We start from the raw sequence: 19,740 nt of genomic DNA, 5'->3' as shown, positions 1-19,740 counted from the left end.
GAAGCAAAACTTTAAAGGGATAGTTTGCCCCAAAAATGAAAATTCTGTCATCATTTACTCACTCTCATATTGTGCCAAACCCGTATGACTTTCTGTCTTCCGTGGAACACAAAAGGAGATTTGCACGTCTCTTTTCCATACAATGAAAATTATTGGAAGCTGTTGAGCTACAAACAGAAAAGCACCATAGTGCTATTTGCACAATAGTCTCAAATCTCATTTGTGTTCACAAATGAATCTGATGTGATCTTGGTGTGGGGCTAATGCTCCATATTTGAATGTGGAGTGAAGTGTAATCAGCCAGAATTTTATTATCTGTGCATCCCTTCTTTTTTGCATATTTTGTAGCTTGACAGACACTTTCATTATGTGGAAAAGAGAAGTGTATATTTTGTCTAAAACAATTAAGGGATACAATAATGCATTTGCATTTGTGTACATTCAAATATAACAGGTTTGACGTCAGTGATAACGGCGGGAAAAGAAAACTCATGTTTCTCATCTACAAACCCCTGCCCATGAAAGCATCAAATCCTTGTGGTTCAGGGATGGCGTTGATTTTCAGTGCTTGCTTTAGCAGTTAGTGGCTAATTCAATGATGGAAAAGCCCATTAGTTGTGACACTCGGGGAGTGACACAGCTAATTTGGTCATTCATCTTCTCTTCTGGCTTTCATGCTCTCATTCTCTCACACACACGCAGCTCTGTGTGACTATTAGGGCAGAAAATGAGACTTCTGATGTATCTTGCTCTAGCAAAAGTGCATAAGCCAGAGAAAAGGGTGGGTTGGGTGAGAGAGAGAGATGTGTGTGCTTGTGTCGGTTTGGGAAGATGTGCTTGATGATGGAAATTTAATCGCTGAACTCTCCGTGTGCAAAACACATTCATCATTCTGATAATGGTGGAAAAGCCAACCAGTCGGCAGATGGAGTTCTGCCATATTTGCCGAAAGGGAAAACTTTATACGCCATGCGGGTACGGCTGCATCCAGGGGCAATACTTCAGAAATGAAGAAGAAAATGTTTTTTCTTTCTTTCTCAACTCACTCTTTCTTTTTGAAATTCGGGAAGACAAATGACCCACTGCAGGTAAGTTTCATTTTTATGCTTGTTTTCTTAGGGTGAACCTCATGGCCTCTGCGATGTTTGACCTGCTTTTATAATTTGTTATGCCAGCATGTGTGCTTGAGTTCCCTTCCAAAGAGCATCTTTTTTATGTCATTTGGCTCTCATGAGTCTTTGCTGTCTCCTCAAACTCCTCCAACTGAAGGCCAGCTACCACATCATTAGCCGATACAAAGTTTCTTTCAGTTACGAGAGTACATATACCCTAAATTTAACATTTAGAGCAGTTTGTATCATTACTCCAGGTGTGCGTAAGCATAAAACCTTCCAGACAGGGTGTATGCACATGAACTGGGACTGAAACGTAGTAAATGTGGGGATAGAGACTTTGTAGTTGGCAGGTGGGTTTAGTGGGCTCACATGGGCTTGTGAGCCAGTGAAGGGTCATCAGTCATGTGAAGCGCACAGGAAACACACTCCATGTTACATGAGTTTTACCGCACTGCAGTGTCCGATCCTCACACCCAGGCCAAGAAATTCCAGTGGCTGTATAGTGACGTCAGATGTATATATAAAGGCACGGTATGTAATTTTTGCCGCTAGAGGTCGCATATTCAGAACAATAACAAAGGGGTAGCTTAATGATGCTGTGAAGTAGCGTGGCATGACGGGAGTTGTCGTCTTCACCTCCACTCCCAATGGAATGTTTTCTGTTGGTAAAAGTTGTTCACCTAATAAAACACATGAAAGATCAGCGTCTTTGTCCAGTCGAAGTTTATTGCGAAGCTCTCTCCGTCTAGGAAATGCCACACTGATACTGATTCTTGTTTTATTTCTCCTCTTGTCCCAAACTCTTCTTGGGTCATTTGATTCACCCGTACGTTTACGTTTCTTGGAGTTTTCTTTGGCGACAGAACCTGCTGCAAATGATAATGAATAATCGTGGTCCGTGACGACTGTGCGAAACAACAACAGAGTGGCGTGCTAGACGCTATAGTAACTACTTCCGCATTTATTCATGAGACTCACTGTGTTTCCATGTTTTCTACGGCAGTAAAAGCGGAAACCGGGGATAACGCGGATATGGCGCCATTGGCAGGCGACACAATGACACGGGATGTTACACTGGTTAAACTTGCACATTTTTCTGGATTTAAACATTGTTGGAAACATTTGGGATAATGTATTTACACAAGTGAACAAAATATATAACACTGTGCTAGTGGTTTCCGGATATTTTAATGCCATAATCTTACAAATTGTGCCTTTTGAAAGGGCAATTTTCTAATGTTGTGCCAATCTGTCAGTCGTTTTGGAATAGTGCATGGATGCAAAAGCTTATAATTTATAGTCATACATGGTTGATTTGTTTGCAATCTAAAATGTCCAATAACAGGTAGTTTACCAAGGTAAAATAAGTACTTTTCGGCTTATGTGATCTCAAAATGGGGGTGACCCACTTTGTGTAGAATACAGAAAACTTTATTATGCTACTGTTTTGTCTTTAATGTACAACTATATAAGATGAACTCAAATCATTCAGTTGAAACTATTTGTTCTATACTACAGTAGATTTTGTGCAAAATGTTTTAATGAAGTACACATTACACATTTATAGGGGTAGTTCACCCCAAAATTAAAATGGTCTCCTTTACTCACCATCATGACATTACAAACCTATAAGATATTTTGAAGAATGTTTTTGTTTTAGACCCCATTGGCTTTTATTGTATGAGAAGAAAATACTCTTTAATATATATATATATATATATCTTCTTTAGTTTTTTGAAGAATGTCATTAAGAAATGACAAGAGTGTGAGTAAATGATGACACAATATTGATTTTTTGGCAAACTATCCCTTTAAATAGTTGTCATTTACCATCATTTAAATGAATATGAAACTGTTAAGCAGCTTTATTTTGTATGATTGTGTCCTGACCAATCATGTTTTGCATTACACTGTCAACTGACACAGTACACGTACATTTCCCCTGACCACAGAAACATAAACGCAAAAGTTTGTTTTGTTGTACCTGCTGATTGCCGTACACTGGATTGGTTCGCCTCTCTCTGGCAGCTTAGAGCCCGGAGCCAAACTCTCTCCCGTCAAACTCAATCAACTCTTCCTTTCCAGCCTCCACGGAGCGACACCAAACGGCCGCGGGGACCAGACGAGGAGTGTAGAGACTGCTCCCACCTCATCCCTGTCTCCCTCCTCCTTTCTTCCTCTTCTCTCTCTCTCTCTCTCTCTCTCTCTCTCTCTCTCTCTGGACCCTCGCTGTGGTCTGTGTGTTTAGCTGTGCTGTGTGGGTATGGTCTTTCACTGTGTTTAGCGCTCCTTTAGGATCCCCCTTTCGCTCCTGTGTGTGGCGTGTCTCATGGGCTCCCTGCTCTTCCTCCTGCTTCTCTGGTGAAAGTTACTGATTGCCTGTCTTGTCTGCAATTTAAAGAGTGATTCTGACTGGAATAAAGTGGTTTATAAGCAAATCTACTAACGAATGCAAGAAAGAAAGGGTAAAACTGGTTAAACACACCTCTCAATTGCAGCCTGATCAACGGTAGAGCCCCCACCAATCAGAAAACACCATCCTCTCTGACCAGCCAATCTGTACACCAGTCCCGCCCCCTGCCTGACCTCTCTGAAATCAGCCAGCCAATGGCATCTTCTCGTTCTTGTCCCCCACAACAAGCATGAACCAACCCCGTCTGCAACCCTGAATAAAAAGTGTCACTAAACAATGCAAAACTGGCCTCCACTCCACTCTCATCTGTCACTCTTTTTTCATTTAGAGCATCCTTCTCTCCTCCTCATGCCAGTTGCATGTTTTCCTTCGCCCTGCACTATCGCTTTCTTCTTTTACTCTTATTAGCTCACTTCCTGTCCTCTCACACTAACGCACGAGCTGTCATTCGCCTGCATGATTTTGTCCGTGTGAAATATCGTTCTATTTCATTGTTTTTCCTTCTTTATTGTTTAAAAACATTAAGAGTAACCCCTTTGCTTTTTATGGTTACTGTAGTCACATAAGAGGTAGTGGATTATTGATTCTTTTCTCCTTTCCCTATTTATTTATTTATTTATTTATTTAATTTCTCTGTGACATTGCACTCACTCCAACCTCTGATTGGTGGAGTCCTCTAAAGAGGCCAGTCAGAGCCAAGTCTGTATACAGGCAAATCATAAACACAGAAATAGACAGATTTCTGTAAACACACACATTCAATGTTTTTCTAGTGTCCTCAAGTGACTAAAGAGGGGAGGACAAACAGACTTTCAGTGCCTGATGTTAAAGGGAGTGTTCACCCAAGTATAAAAAAATCATTTACTTAGCCTCATGTCATTCAAAACCTGTATGTCTTTCTTGTGTAACACAAAAGGAGATGTTAGGAAGAATGTTCATGCTGCTTTTTTATTCTACACAATGAAAGTAAATGAGGATAAATGCAGTCAAGCTCCAAAAATTACAAACAAGCACCATAAAACTAGTTGCCAGTCTCAATTTTGACTTTGTACATTCAAATATGGCACATCATCAAATATGGCATTTTGACACAAACACAAATAAGAAGACTTTCAGCAAACAGCTGCTTCAATGTTGGCCTGTTCTTCACACAAAGACTCAATGTTGACGTTGTACATTCAAATATGTATACGTTGACCATGTCAATGACATTAAACCTGGTGTGATGCATCTTATCTCACCATATTTGAATGTAAGCAAATTCAAATAAGTTACTTTCAGCAAATAGCGACTTAAATTTTGCCGGTTTACTAACACCGCTATCATATGACTTCAGAAAACTCACACGGGCTACTTTTATGGTGCGTTTTTTTGTCGTCTTATAGAGCTTGACAGACTCTGCCCGCTTTTATTTAAGCAGCGTGAACATTCTGCTCAATATCTAAGAAAGTCAAATGGGTTTGAAACACCTTAAGGTTGAGCAAATGATGACCGAACTGTAATTTTTAGGTGAAATGTCCCTTTAAGGCAAGCATCCACATCCTGATTGGCCCTCCACCCATTCAGGATTGGGTCCTTTTGTCCCCGATCCCTGCCCCTTCGTCTCTAACACCAATTCTGTGCTTGTATCTGCATGCTCAGAAGCCATTACCCTCCTCACAACACTCGCCTGGCAATTCCCTACGCTCGGAAAGTGGTTTTCTGCATTTACTCGACTGTCCAAGCCAGTTGTAATGTGTTCCATAGACAAACAGGCAACCAGCGCTGCCCCAGACTCTGTCATTCATCCACCTCTCTGCATGTCCCACCTTCCTCTCATGGACCCCACCATGAGACCTCCATTCCTCTTGTGTCATCATCTTCCTTTCAGCTCTATCTTTGTCACTGAGTGTCCTTTTTTTTGTGTCCTGTTTTGTCATCATCTCATTATCATGCAGTTTGTCTTTTGACTTGTATCCATCCTTCTTCTTTTTCTGTATCCCTTGTCTCTCTCTTTCTCTCTCTCTCTCTCTCTCCCTCCTCCACTGCTCGTCCTCTCTGTTACTGCGGTAAACAAGTGGCTGTTTGATATGGAAGACGAACTACAACGGAAACAGCGTCTTATTGTAAATCTCTGCCCCTCCCGTCCAATCCCTGTCCCCCTTTTGTTAAGCTCCTCCCACGTCCCCATGTTCGTTTCCCCCCTATTTTGGGAGATCTTGATATTCTTTTATTTATCTGTTTGTTCATGTGATTAACACTCTAACAGGGTTATTTGCGCTTCTTCATGGCTTTACGCCTCTTGGCTTTGGTTTGGGCTCAAACGCCAAGGTGGTCAGGCAGCCCGCGTCCAGGCGTCCACGTGTCGCCAGAGGCGGGTCAGCCTGTAGCGGGGCTGTCTGTGCGGGCGATGGACATTGGGCTTCTCATTAACCTACTCCTCCCTGTTTGTCCCCTGTCACTTGTGTTTTAGAGAAAGATGAGGCTGCAATTGAGAGCTCTGAATTCAATACCACGTCAGTAGCTGATGTGGACAAGCGGGTGAAACGTCGTCTACTTATGGGTAACTCTTTTCTTCCTCTTTCTATGTGTTGCCATGGCGCTTGTGCTTCTACCCCCTCGTTTCTTTCTGTCCTTTAGTTTGTTTGAGTTGCTTTCCTTTCCTTTGCCCTTCCCCCTGAGGTCACTCGTTCGATATTTCTGTGTCTGACCCTCCTACAAATTAGAGAAATGTCCCTTCAAACATGACAAGGTTCCTTTTGCACTCTCCTTAAACTGTCTTCAATGCCGCCGCCTCTTCTCTTTGACAAAAACAACACAACTAACAACTGACCGCTTCCATCCACTCCCAAAGACGGAAACAAAAACAACACTGGATTGCTCTACACTGGATGATAAACCAATCCCCTCTTTTCCAGTCGAACATTTCACTGTATGACTTCAGCTTTAGTTGTAATTTTAGACAGTGATTAGTTGAACTGGAGGAACATTTGTGGGCTGAATACTGAACAAATAATGGCCAGATCATTTTATGGAGAAAGAATGACTTGAGAGTTGGTCCAGACCGTTTCCACATCATAGGAGGCTGTGGGCTGTGGTGAACCACCGCTGAAGATGCCTGACATCATTTTTACGCTCTATTAATAGTATGTGTTCTTAACAATTAAATATTGGCATTTATCACCTGCCCACATTTATCTTCTGTCATCTGCGCTTCATAAATGTAGTATCTGTAAATTTGTAAAATCTCCCCCTCTTTTAAAGTCAACATGAAATGCCAAAACCTGTTTTACTTTCGTAATGTAACGTTGTTTCCAATTGAACAAGATTCAATGAGAAAAATGTAGGGTTTGATTTTGTCAAATAGGAATTTACTGGTCATGAAAAAATGGGTGTTACATACCTAAATGGACACACAAAAAAAAATAATATATATATATATATATATATATATATATATATATATATATATATATATATATATACATATATAATCATTCGGAAGTAACAAGGTATTACATTTTTGCAAGCAACATATAAATGACAAATATGTTGCTTGCAAAAATGTCATACCTTGTTACTTCCGAATGATTGTCAATGGAAAAAAATGACTTTTGCCCGTATAAGGGTGAATTTCTTGACCCCTTGACTGAAAAAGAAAGTTGTAGAGGCAAAGCAAGTGTTTCTATTGGAATAATCTGAAATAATCGTTCTATTTTAATGATAGCGTGCATTGATGAATCGTTCACATTAAGACCAGATTCTGAAAGTATATAGGGTCGTTTTTGATTTTGTGTTGACTTTAATGTGTCTTTTATGGAGGAATTATCGTTTCAGGGTGCGGAAAAGAAATGCAGAATAAAGTTTTAGTTTCCAGTCCATCTGCTTCAGTTAGCTCTCCTAAGAGAGAGAAGATAACTCACACAGACTCGACCTTCAGAAATATATCAGCCATTTAGCTATTTATCCTTGAATTCATGAACCAAGGCCAAGATGTTGTCAGACAGACAACAGATCTGCCTTTGTATGGCAGAAAAACTGTTTGTAAAGTATTTGGGAGGACAGACCAGACACCTTTTCTGAACGATGAGGTATAGAGGGCTAGTTTTTTAGGTTGTGGCTAAAGAATATAAGTATATTTTCAAATCATTATTATAACTTAAAATAAGTTATGTTTGTGACAAAAAAAAAACAACTTATCAATGTGAATTACATTTAATTCTATCAGGTTAAAAATTATTTAGCCAAAGTATATTCAGTCCAGTTTTCAGTTCATACATATCTCACTACTGATTGCTTTTGACAATTTTAGGTACACCCGGGAACCTGGCGATACAGAGATTTTTCCCCCTTTATCACCTTCTTGATTCTTTGATAATTTCTGAAATAGTGTCTTTGGTTTATGAATTACTTTCTCCTCCCTGTAGTAGCTGCATTGAAGATAGACCCAATGTTAACTCTCCTGCTTCTACCTCATTTCAGTTTGAGTTTGCTTCCCCCCTTGAGCTGAGATTTCATTCATTTTTTCCCGATACACATATACACACGCTATACTGTATTTCAACTGTAGCACTTTTTGACGTGTATGCACACTAGATCATACCATGAACTGTATGGAGAGGTTGTTTTAAGAAGGGTTTTAAGAGTCACATGTGATGTCATCACCATCTTACTGACCTCATTATTTCACCCGTCTAAGATCATATTCCAAGTTTCATAATGCACAAATGGGCCCGTTATGATAGATTCACACAAGTAGCTTGGCTTTGCATGTGAGTGTTTGTGCAAGTGTGTGTGTTCTATCACACAGGAGCCACAGGAGAACGCTAGATTTGACACTCGGTGTTCCTGCTTCATCCTGCCCTCCTGTCACAGCTGAGGCCAACAGCACCAGGATGTGACCGATCCTGACATATTAAACTGGAAAGTCGGTGTCAGAAAGAAAGCTGCTATTGTACCTAGGCATGATGGGAAACCCAGAGACTGGAGAAGAAGAAGAAGAAGAAGAGAAAGCGAGACACCGAACACAAATAGGTGTTTTAAAAAGGTGGTCACTTAGCAGCAGGGGGGGGAATTTGATCTAAATAAACTGCCATGTGTCGGGCACATGTGGAAAGGGGCTGATCTCTGATTCGTTGACCTCCGGAGCGTGATCCAAATAAATGTCACACACCTCTGGGCAGCTGTCTCTCGGCTCAAGTCTAGACTTTATCTGAAAGTTGTTGTAGGCACCAAAGCTCTAGATGTGTGGAAGGTCTGTGTGGTTTCCTTCTCCTCCCAAAGAAGGGCTTCTTTTCAGCACTGGGACGTTCAGTCAAAATCTCTCCAGTCAACTGTGGGCTTTTAGTTTTAACTGGCCATTCGCCAAAAGGAGCCGGGAAACACGATCATGATGTCTGAGGAATCTTCATCTTTCGTTCAGGAGTGATATCCGTATATATAAACATACAAATCCATCAATCAGAAAGGCACGCCCATTTAGAGTTACCACACCCCTTTTCGAGAACTTTTGGTGCCGGTATTTGGTGTATTCATTCACAGCTAACTTAATCAAACCCTGTTTGTGTGTACGCACGTCCCATGTACATGTCCCTGGGCAAAAGACGGTCCAGCTGTTCTTGGAGCAGTTGAAAAGCCCATAGCATAAAACTCTAATAACAGGGACTTTGACATGCTTAATAAATCATTAACAGAAAGCCACTTCACCCACTCCCCATCCCACAGGGGGAAAAAAACGTGCTGTTGAAGATGAAGATCTTCTACGTCTTTACTCTTTTGTGTCCTCAACCAAATTGCTTTTGGGTCTTTGTCTTTGACTGTGTGGTCAGCAAAAAGCAAACATGATGGCTCAAAGATCCCATGACTGTTCCCAAATGGACGTCTCGGCTTCCAACGTGACCTGGAGAATCAGACACAGTGTACTAACCAGGTGTGATTATGTGGGTATATAATCTGGTCCAATCAGAACATGTCTGATGTTTAATATAGTTATGTGGAATGAGAGTTTGGACCAATGAGATGTCACAGTGGGCGGAGCAACTGACAAAACTTTAAAGTGTCACACTATTGTTACACTTTATTTTAAAATTACGTAGTGAGTAATAATAATTAACTACATGCACTTACATGCACAAGTTGCGGTTAGGGTTTTGTGTTAGGGTTAGTTACTTGTAGTTATGGATCATTTACTGTTATTACTATAGTAAGTACATGTAGTAATGTCATGTGTAACTACGTCACCTTAAAATAAAGTGAGACCCAAATATGTGAATGTTTTTTTTTTTTATTGTTGCATAAAATGACCAATTAAGCAATTTTTCATATTTGAACACAATGAATGTGTGATGACATCACATATAAGATGGAACTCTCATCTGAGTATTTAAATATTAATATTAAGTCTTAAAATATTAAATTTTAAGTTTTAATAATCAAAACATGTTCGAATTCATGCCTCCATAGCAGTCTTTGGCCCATGTGCATCTGAATGCAAGTAAAACACAATGTTTTCCAGTTTAACTGCTTATTTTGACTTTCTCTCCACAGTCATTCACGTGACAAGACTAACCCGCCGCTTTCCACCCTCCACCTTCAGAAACGCTGTCCGTTTTCTGATTTCCCTTCTATTAACTTTATCCCCAGGGAAAAAAATTCACAACTCTTTCCTTTTGTTTGTCTTTTTAATTTCACATTTTGACTGACAAAGTAGCCAAGGAAGTCTTTATCTTTGGCTTAAGGAAGGGCAGAGGGATGGTGTTATCAGAAATAATTTAAAATCCAGCTTTTTTCATGAAGTATTTGTTTCATGTCTGTCACGAACCTTGTCATCCTACTAAGTTTAAGGGCAAAGTGCTGTATTAGTTTCGTGATTCCTTTTAAACTACCAACTGCATCCATTGGGATTCATTATTTACATGCACCTTTCCCCAAAAATAGTTGCGGTCAAGCCTAGCTCTCAAAACGACTGCACATCCTCACTTAGTTCTTAGTCAACCATGTCTAGTGACTTACAAAAATGTTGAAAATTGATTTCTAATTGTGTTTATGCTCCCTTACTTCCTCTGTCTGTCCCATCCCGTGTGTTTATTTACCCAGAGACCTGTGCGGTGAACAATGGAGGTTGCGATCGCACCTGCAAGGACACGGCCACCGGGGTGCGCTGCAGTTGTCCGGTGGGCTTCACTCTTCAACCCGACGGCAAGACCTGCAAAGGTCAGTGTAGATGCGTGTTGTTTGTATATGACTTGTCAAGGAGCATGTCCTGATTTCCTCCCTCTGTGTGCTTCTGAATGTCAGGGAACAATTTAAGATTTCCTGTATTTAGACCGCAAGGCTCGGATTAAATTGGAGACACGTTATTAGATGAATTCTTTTGCTCAAAATGGTCAGGTATCGGCGGATGTGTGGGGGTGTGTGATCCCAAGCCAAGACCAACTGGCTTTACGTCCGTTTGTCCTGTCCTGTGGAATGGGTCGGTGATGGCCGTGTTGTTGTTGCTTTGGCTGCGAAGCATTTCTCCTTCCGAAATTCCAGCTTTGACGTCAATGAGCAGGGGTTTCAAAGTAAAACTGCCGCGTAGCTATCTTGGCACGGGATGATGGTGGGTTCTCTATAAACAAACACACTCAAGAACTCACTGACCATACTACGGTCCAGGAGACCTGCACACTTAGAGATTAATCGCTTCCTGTTCTACCTTAATTTGATGAACGAGTGAACGAGTGTGTGAATGGGCACCTGTGGGTCACTCCACTAGAATGTGTCTGAAAGTAGCTGTTTTTTCTTCTTGTCATTTCCCTGGGAGGTTGCCATACTGATGAGGCGTGGTCATGTGACCGTTTCTTCAAGAAGGAAGAGAATGTAGCACGTATGTGCCTAAAACAGCCCCATCTGCGCCGTACAGCAAGACGCCTCCACAAACCACTGTTTGATTAGTGAGGAGGATGTCATACAAAACCACACACACATATAAACACGCATGCAGAGCGCCATCCTGAGGTTTGAAGACCTCTAAAGACCTTTCTTTTCTTCTTTTAAAGATGCGTTTTAGGCTGGACATATTGAAGGGCTTTTTTATTGTTCTTGTTAATAAATAACCAAGTGGCTTTAGTTTGCATCACAGCCGAGAGCATGATCTGCTACTGAAAGCAAGCATTTGATTGGACAAAAAATTTGCATACACCTCTATATAGTGCAATAAGAGTCATCAATACTGTTCAGTAGAAATGTTAATTTATCCAATTATGTAAAAGAAATCTGCTGTACTTGCTTGAAAGAAAATAACTCTGCTGAAACCTGCCTGAGCTGGTTTGCATGTTTTTAAGCTGGTTTATGATGGTGTCCCAACATGGTCAAGCTTGTCTAGACCCGACCAGCTGATAAGTGGCTTTAAAACCAACTGGGATACCAGGTAAGGCCAGCAAACCATTTTAAGCTGGTTTAAACTTTTTTTTTTTCAACCGGGAAATTTTGTCAACATTCAACAAAGTGTACTTTTTGATGAGTTTTAATGGGATGGCTTTAAAGGGGTGTTTTGGGTATCTCTGTGTTCGTATGATAAGATGGATGTTGGTCTGGTTTGGCTGTGACCCGCCCAAATAATTAGGCCCGCCTCAGGGTCTGCCTTCATAAATCCAGCACAAGGTCTTAGATCTGCTCACTGACACGCCATTTATCACGCACGCACTCATGCACTCACACACATACTTTTGGGTCAATTATCACAGGTGTGCTGTGCCAGTGACCACTTATTACTGCCTGTTAGTGAACTCTGTAAAAATAGCTTGTAATCAAGCTCTTTAGTAAAGAAGAACAAGGATGTTACATTAGACTCTAGCTGTGAATGCTAGATCTGACACTCTCGACGTCTCTGTTCAGTTAGGGAGCAAGTGTAAGTAAGCAGTGATTATAGAGCTTCTTTTGATCATCGGTATCAACATATGAGAGGATGGTCTGACGCCTCTGACTTAAAGCTGATTGGCTGGAGATATAGGACACACCCCTAACAGGCTTAAAAGAGCTCAGTAGTGACCATCTAATTTGATACGGGGCTCCCTCACAGCATTATAGGCCAGTATTTGTATTATAAAAAAATGTTATTTAATTTTTTAAATATATTTTTAATTAAAATAAATGTATACAATTTGAAAATGTATACAAAAATGAAAACTATGTCATCAGTTACTCACCCTCAAGTTGTTCCAAACCTGTATGAATTTCTTTATTCTGATATTTTAAAGAATATGGGCAACCAAACCGTTTATGGGCACTATCCCTTTAACGTTACATCTTTAACAGACTATCTGATGCTAAGTCGGTTAGTTTTAAGTCTGTGGAAGCAAGGACAGATGAAAGCACAATAATGATAGGTGTTCAGCCCTCATATGTAATTGGGATGTAAATGTTGCGCATAACAGAAAAGGCACAAGTGCCACTTATGTAATAACCCAGGCGACTCTGCGCTTATACCAACGTTAACCCCAGACTAAACAGAAAAGTGCATCACATAGAGATCACGCTGCTATAATAAGTGTATGTGGGTGTGTAAATGTCTACAAGTGACCTTTCCTCATTTTTCCACTGTCATCTTCGCTTTACTTCTCTCACACTTTCTTTCCCCTCCTCGGTGAGTGGTCTCGCAGGGAGCTGCCCAATCTTGCCTCTGTAACAAAATCATTTCAATATAAACTATTTAGGGCATGTTTAAATGCCTGAATTTGATAAAAGGCCCTTCATCTGCGATGACAGACAGGAGAGCTTGGCCAGCACGCTGACAGACGCTCGCTCAATCGCACGCGGGAAGATTGCGAGCGAGGGAGGATAGAGAGAGTGATTGAAATGACTGCGAACAGTTTCCAGATGTTTGATTAGAAGGTGTGTGTGTACGGTGTCATCGGGGGAAATGAATTATGGGAGTGAACAGTTTGTCTTGTGTGCGTGTGCTCATATCTGTGTCTGTGTGTGTATGTTTCCTCGGTCCGGCTGATGGGACCCCAGGCACGTCTCTGCTGGCCTGCATACTTTTGTGTTTGGGACTCAAATAGCTTGAAAGGAGTTTAGCTTTTGTCTTCCAGGTTACAGTTCTAGTATTAGTAGCTGATGGACTAGCAATAACCATGCTATCTGTCTGGTTTTGACAATATCTTTTATTATATATAAATACATACATGCATACATACACACACATAGTCCATGTAATCAAAATGGTTTCACTTGTTTCAGATGTGGAATGAATTGCATTATTCTGCATTATTTATTTTTCTTTCTTTCTTTTTTGCTTTGGAATAATGTACTGTATACTGATTTGAACGAGTGTTAAATTAATTAATTAAAATATAAATTTATGAACAATCTACATATTATTATTATTACATTATCCTAATAATAATAATAAGAACAAAAATAAAAAATAACATTTATATATATATATTATGTGTGTCTACATATATATATATATATATATACTGTGTGTGTGTGTGTATATATATATACAGTTTATATATACATATGCAAACTAATAAATAAATAACAATTTAGTTTATTTTATGTAAATGATAGGATTAGAATTTTTTTTCTTTTAGTTTTCCAGTCAAGTATAATTTAAATCTAAGAGGCATTCAGTTTTGGTTGAGGCACTTAGAAGCAAAACAACTAGATGCTTGTTAGAAGAACTGTAAATTCTCCATTGTTTTTCTGAGTTAGAATTTTGGATTGCTGAAAATCATTTTTCACTATTTTCCTGCGTTTTCTGTACAAGATTTTACAAAGATGCTGTTCTAATATATGATCTGTGGTGGATTGCTTTTATTAGTCAGACAATCTCTTCCTGTCTAAGCAGGTGATTCTTGAGTAAAAATAGATGTGTGGACCAGCGGCTGGTTGCATAAACTGCTTAGACTATTCTTACAAGTTTGTCATCTCATTTTTTTTTATGTGAGTTACATGTAGAATGGTCTGATTTGAATCTGAACGGTAAGACTGATTATCCCTTACTAATTGCTAGCTGATCAGACTGTTTGATCAGACACAGTCTTAACTAGTGGCCATGTTTATGCAACTGGTGATCTTATGATGTTCTAGGCTCTTTTTTAGAAAGCTCACCTTTCCTCACAGTCACCAAACAGCACTGTGAAAAGATCAAGCTGATAGGGTCATAGCAGGCCTGGTTTCTCCATCAGTCCTCCATTTTTCTCTCTCTCTGTCAGGACACTGAGCTCTATTTGTGTTAATACACACAGAGCCCAGTAATCCGCACAATAGCAGCCAGGCGGCATCACCTCGGATGACACCGGGCCCAACGGACCCCCGCGCGCTCCGAAGAGTTTTAGTGTCGGGGCCGAAATCACGCTGGTTTTTCCTGGCTGCTCTGGACAAGCAGCGCCTGTGTTATTACATGGCAAAATCCCTTTATGAACAAAGCAAATAAAACAGGCCATTTAAATCTCCAAAAAATACACTGGCGCGCTCAACGGCGCATTTCTCAGAGATTAGCTAGCCTGAGGTGAGCAGCCTGAAAACAATCTGCAAAAACGATCCTTTTGTTGAAAACTCTGTCCTGACTTATTTGTAGAGGTTCATGTTTCCACAAATGTATTAATTTTAATTGCTTTTTTCTCTAAATATTTGGTAAGGCTACACACATCCCTGAGTACAGACCTTCGCTCCAGAGCTCATGGGGATTCCACATTCTTCTTGCAAGCTTTCTTTCTTTCTAATCAGATCAAGTTAGCGTAGCACTTGTTTTATAAGCACGTCTCTGACTGCTGTGTGAGTGTTTGCTCTCCCGGTTTCCGATCGAAAATCGATGTAGACGAATCCTCTCTGCCTCTCAGTCTTCGCCCCTGCAGTTGTTTATCATTTACAGATGTGAAGAATGTCCAATGTTTGCTTAAACTCAAAGCTTATTTAGTCCCATTAAACTTCATTATGTGGAATATCATTAGCCCCCTGCCTGCGCTAAGGAGCCATTGGAATAAAGTGCATGTGTGTGAGAGTGTGTTTTAGGGAAGTGTGAATGCTAAATCACTGTTAAACATTCCATTATGTCATTTGCACTATAATTTGTTTTTATTCTGTTAATGAATCCGCATGATGTTATATTGGTTATCAAGCTGCATACACCAGCTCCCTGAAAGCATCTTTTCAATGCAAAGATTCGGATGATATATGTGCGGTTTAGGTATTGTAGAACATCTTGACCTGAACAACACATATCTGACAGGTAGACAGGAAATAAACCATCAGAGATGATAAAGCACTTCCTTTAGGACATGGAGACCGATGACCTCACGGCACAGGCTCACACTTGCTTTTATTAGACAGGATAGGTCTTCTGATTCTGGAGACTCTACGGAGAGGTTTGATGTTTAAACACACAGATTGAGACAAGAAAAGTAGATATTATGATTTAGCACATCGGTCAAAAGATCTAGCAAACTTCTAGAGAGCTTATTCTCTTTCTCTTTATTATCTTTTTTGGAGAAATAGAGCAGCAGAGATAAATGATTCAGACGGAGTGAGATGGGTAACATTATTTATATTTGAAATCCAGCATAAAACTGATAAACAGTTTGATTTTCACAGCTTTAGTGTGGAAATTGGCTCTCAGGAAGAATTAATCTGTTAACCCTAACCCTACTTGCTTAGTTGTTAGTAGCTTGTTGTTTTACTGTGAGTAGTAAGATGGATGTGCTGTATAATATTGGTGTGTTTTGTGTTTGCTCTTTGCATATGTTTACGAATTGTACAGAACATTGGTCAACTACTCGTTGTTTTTAATTGTGCTTTATTATAAATAAATTGCCTTGCCTTGTTAATCAAATCAATTAAATGCAGTTTAGGCGTCATATAGCCCTAATTAAAGGCCCTATTGCTCATCCTAGCTTTAGAATGAGATTCATTCAATATGTTTAGAACATTTTACAATCGCATTGTTTAAAGTGGTAAACTATTTCATACAGTGGGATCCAAAAGTCTCAAAGTTATAATCTGATTTATTAATCTGGGGTGCGTTTCCCAAAAGCATCGTTAATGCCCTGTGTTCAGTTAGCATGTGTATCTGTGGTCTTAAGCTTAGTGGAAACTTTCTGTCCCACAGTTCAGTTAATATTAGTGCAAACCTTAGCCAGTGTGTGTTTGCTACAGCTACTGAAATAACTGCAGAGGAAACCCCAAACTCCACACATACACAGTTTTCCTACACATTTGTTGATGGGATTAGCTTTTATTGGGTTTGTGGACGGTGTGCCAGGGTTGGCTGATATATTTAAGATGATGTTGTGGAGCTGTGTATGTGGCTCCCTGTTTAGGAAAACTGTTTATATATCCAAAAAGCTGTTTATGAGAATAGTGGTACTGGTTTTACACCCTCGTATCAGTGTTTTCCACCATTATCATCATCTCTCTCTCTCTTCTCTGCAGACATTGATGAGTGTTTGGAGAATAATGGAGGTTGTGATCATTTCTGCCGGAACACGGTGGGCAGTTTCGAGTGCAGCTGTCAGAAAGGACACAAACTCCTGACCAACGAGCGCACCTGTCAAGGTGAGTCACTTTTCACACTACAAATTGTTGCTTTCTGGGTGGAAATACAAATGAACATTTTAGATCTACATGGGTACGGACCGGCTGCACATGACATGCAGGAAAAAAAACATCACGGTCATTAATTAAGAGTTTGTTCCCTCGTTTTACTAAATCAGGGTCACGTTGTAATAATTTGTTTCCCTGTTCCCTTGTTTTAGTTAACAAGGGGTTTGTTTTACACAAAAGGATACGTTTAGGAAAATGTTCAGGCTGCACTGATACGTCCAACAACCACTTCAAGCTCCAAAAATAACCATAAAATATCAAGTACCATACATGACAAAAAAATTATGACTGAACTGTAAAGGTTTATTATGACTGTAAATGTAGGTTTTTATTTAGTGAAAATCTTCCTCTCCACTCTCAGCTGTAAACTTTTATTCATGCTTGCACGACTACACTTTGAATAACGAACTGTTTATCGCACAAAGCTATTGTACGGCTAAAAGCAACTTGACTTGTTTTTGAATGAAAAAGAGCTAAACATTCTGGAAGACCCCATCAATTTTGGGGGTGAACTATTTTAAAGCCATTTGGGCGAGATGTGGATGTAGAAGCTGTCTACACACACACACACACACCGTCCCACACCTCTTCATCAAAAGCACCTCATGCTCAGGCTGTTGTTTGGTTGGGATGCTGGCAAGCATTTGGCGTCGTATGAGGTGTGTGTGTGTTTAGTTGAGTTTACTGGAGGTGAATGGTGGCGGATTCCTACAAGCATGTCGGAGCACGAGTGGGAGTACAAACAGAAATGATTTTATTAAGCTAAACCAAAACACCACACCACCCGATTCCTGGCTAATCAGTGCGTGGGGTGTGTATGTGTGTTTTTATTGAATGGTGTGTTGGTGAAGCGCAATGTTGTGGACGTGCCATCTTTCTGTCATGCTTGTCTCTTTGTATATTATCCTTGCTATGTTTATATAGGTACATCTTTAGTTTTTAATTTTTTACTTTTCTATTCCCTTCATACCAGAAAATCTATCAAGGGAAAATAGCTGCCAGTTTTTTCTATGGGTGTGGCAGAGTGGCTATAACAATAATATTAAAAAGGTAGAGATGGCAATTTTTTTTTAGAAACACTTTTGTTATATTGGTTGAAACTCTCTTTACATCCTGATCAATAAGGTGGTCTAAATATTAAAACATGTACATACATCTTCTGTGGAAGTCCCAGGACCAAAAAATGTTCGTCCAATCGATACAATGTCCAACCTGCCTGTATGTATTTCCATACATCCGCGCACCCTGCTCACGCAGACATCACATCATCAGCGCGTTCAGTAAGCCTATCAGTGAATCAGTCAGTTAGTACAACAAGAGCTCTGTAAGTTGTTTACGTTCATTATTATTGTAATGTTATGTGCTTTAGACATGAGCTAGTTTAACGCTTTGCAGACTCTGCTCTGGCTGTGTGCGTTCATATGTTTTGGACGAGGCGTGGCTTTGGTGACGCTCTGAAAGGAGGGGATCTCATGCTTTACAAGCTAGCTTGCTATTGCTAGCCTCCCTAAAATTGCCTACCCTATACCTTTAACTTCAGCATGTTTTGACTGCCATGATGCTGTGTGACATGGATCTCTCTCTATGGTATCTCTGTCACCTATTTTTAGATGACAAAAGTCACTTAGAAAAGTAAAAGAAGTCTCCTCAACATGATGCATGATTTGATGTATCACTCATGTCTGTAACACAAAATGTGCTTTTTACTGTTTGGGATTTTAACAAACATAGCCTACTAAAGACCTATGAATCTAAACTACTAAAGTAGGATAAATTGTATGTTTGTCCTAGAAAACACCACTAATTACACTGGTTGCAATTGTGGCTTTGAAAAACGTTACCAAAAATGAGTCTGTAACCCGTGTCCTTGCTAGACATGTTACATATAGTTACTATAGTATTTACATTAACATTTTACAATTAGTCATTTAGCTAATGGTCTATAAATGGTCCATAATTTCATGTAACTAACCCCACACCCTAATCCAAACCCTAACCCTATAGTAAGTACATGTAGTTAATTATTATTATTACTCAGTACTTATAATTACACTGTAACATGGACACCTTAAAATAAAGTGTAACCATGAGTCAAACAAGCAAAGAGTGTGCTGTTTTTTTTTGTCTTTTAGGATACTCCAAGTTTCTGGTGAAATCACTATTGTGGGGTCATTTTTACTTCAAGCCAGAAAATGATTATACACAATTGGTTTGCTTTGATGGTTTTGTGTGTGTAAATGTGTGTTTTTGTCCTCTGCAGATATTGACGAGTGTTCCTTTGAGAGGACATGTGACCACATCTGCATCAACTACGCGGGAAGCTTTGAGTGTGTGTGTCACAAAGGTTACAGTCTCTATGGCCTCACACACTGTGGCGGTGAGTTCACAATCTCAATACCAGCCAATGGTTTAAAAAAAAAAAAAAAAAATCACAATTTGATGGACAAACTGACATCTGTGCGTAACAGATATTGACGAGTGCAGCATTAATAACGGGAGCTGTGAATATGGCTGCGTGAACACACCGGGCAGTTACGAGTGTGTGTGTCCTCCTGGACAAAAGCTCCACTGGAACAAGAAAGACTGTGTTGGTAAGTCCTCGTTTCATTCCCCGTCCCGAAATATCCCATAATGTTTGTCGTT

The 19,740-nt window shown here is 39.9% G+C and overlaps 1 protein-coding gene across 4 annotated transcripts in view; it reads left to right on the top strand.

Moving 5' to 3' along the window:
- Positions 1–19,740, top strand: part of scube1 (signal peptide, CUB domain, EGF-like 1) — a 73,256-nt gene that overhangs the window by 42,027 nt on the left and 11,489 nt on the right. For 2 of the 4 annotated variants that reach the window (XM_056245093.1, XM_056245092.1), the window contains exons 7-11: positions 5,981–6,070; positions 10,603–10,719; positions 16,927–17,049; positions 19,358–19,474; positions 19,566–19,688. In XM_056245093.1, the coding sequence (XP_056101068.1) occupies positions 5,981–6,070; positions 10,603–10,719; positions 16,927–17,049; positions 19,358–19,474; positions 19,566–19,688 (570 nt within the window). The remainder of the gene's footprint in view (positions 1–5,980; positions 6,071–10,602; positions 10,720–16,926; positions 17,050–19,357; positions 19,475–19,565; positions 19,689–19,740) is intronic. The other 2 variants (XM_056245095.1, XM_056245094.1) reach the window with 1 other exon arrangement.

Source organism: Rhinichthys klamathensis, unplaced genomic scaffold (assembly GCF_029890125.1).
Source record: "Rhinichthys klamathensis goyatoka isolate OS25496 unplaced genomic scaffold, OSU_Roscu_1.1 h1tg000029l_1, whole genome shotgun sequence".
In the NCBI taxonomy this organism is placed as follows: domain Eukaryota; kingdom Metazoa; phylum Chordata; class Actinopteri; order Cypriniformes; family Leuciscidae; genus Rhinichthys; species Rhinichthys klamathensis.
The sequence above is the reverse complement of the archived record's forward strand: the minus strand, read 5'-3'. Positions and strand labels throughout refer to the sequence as shown.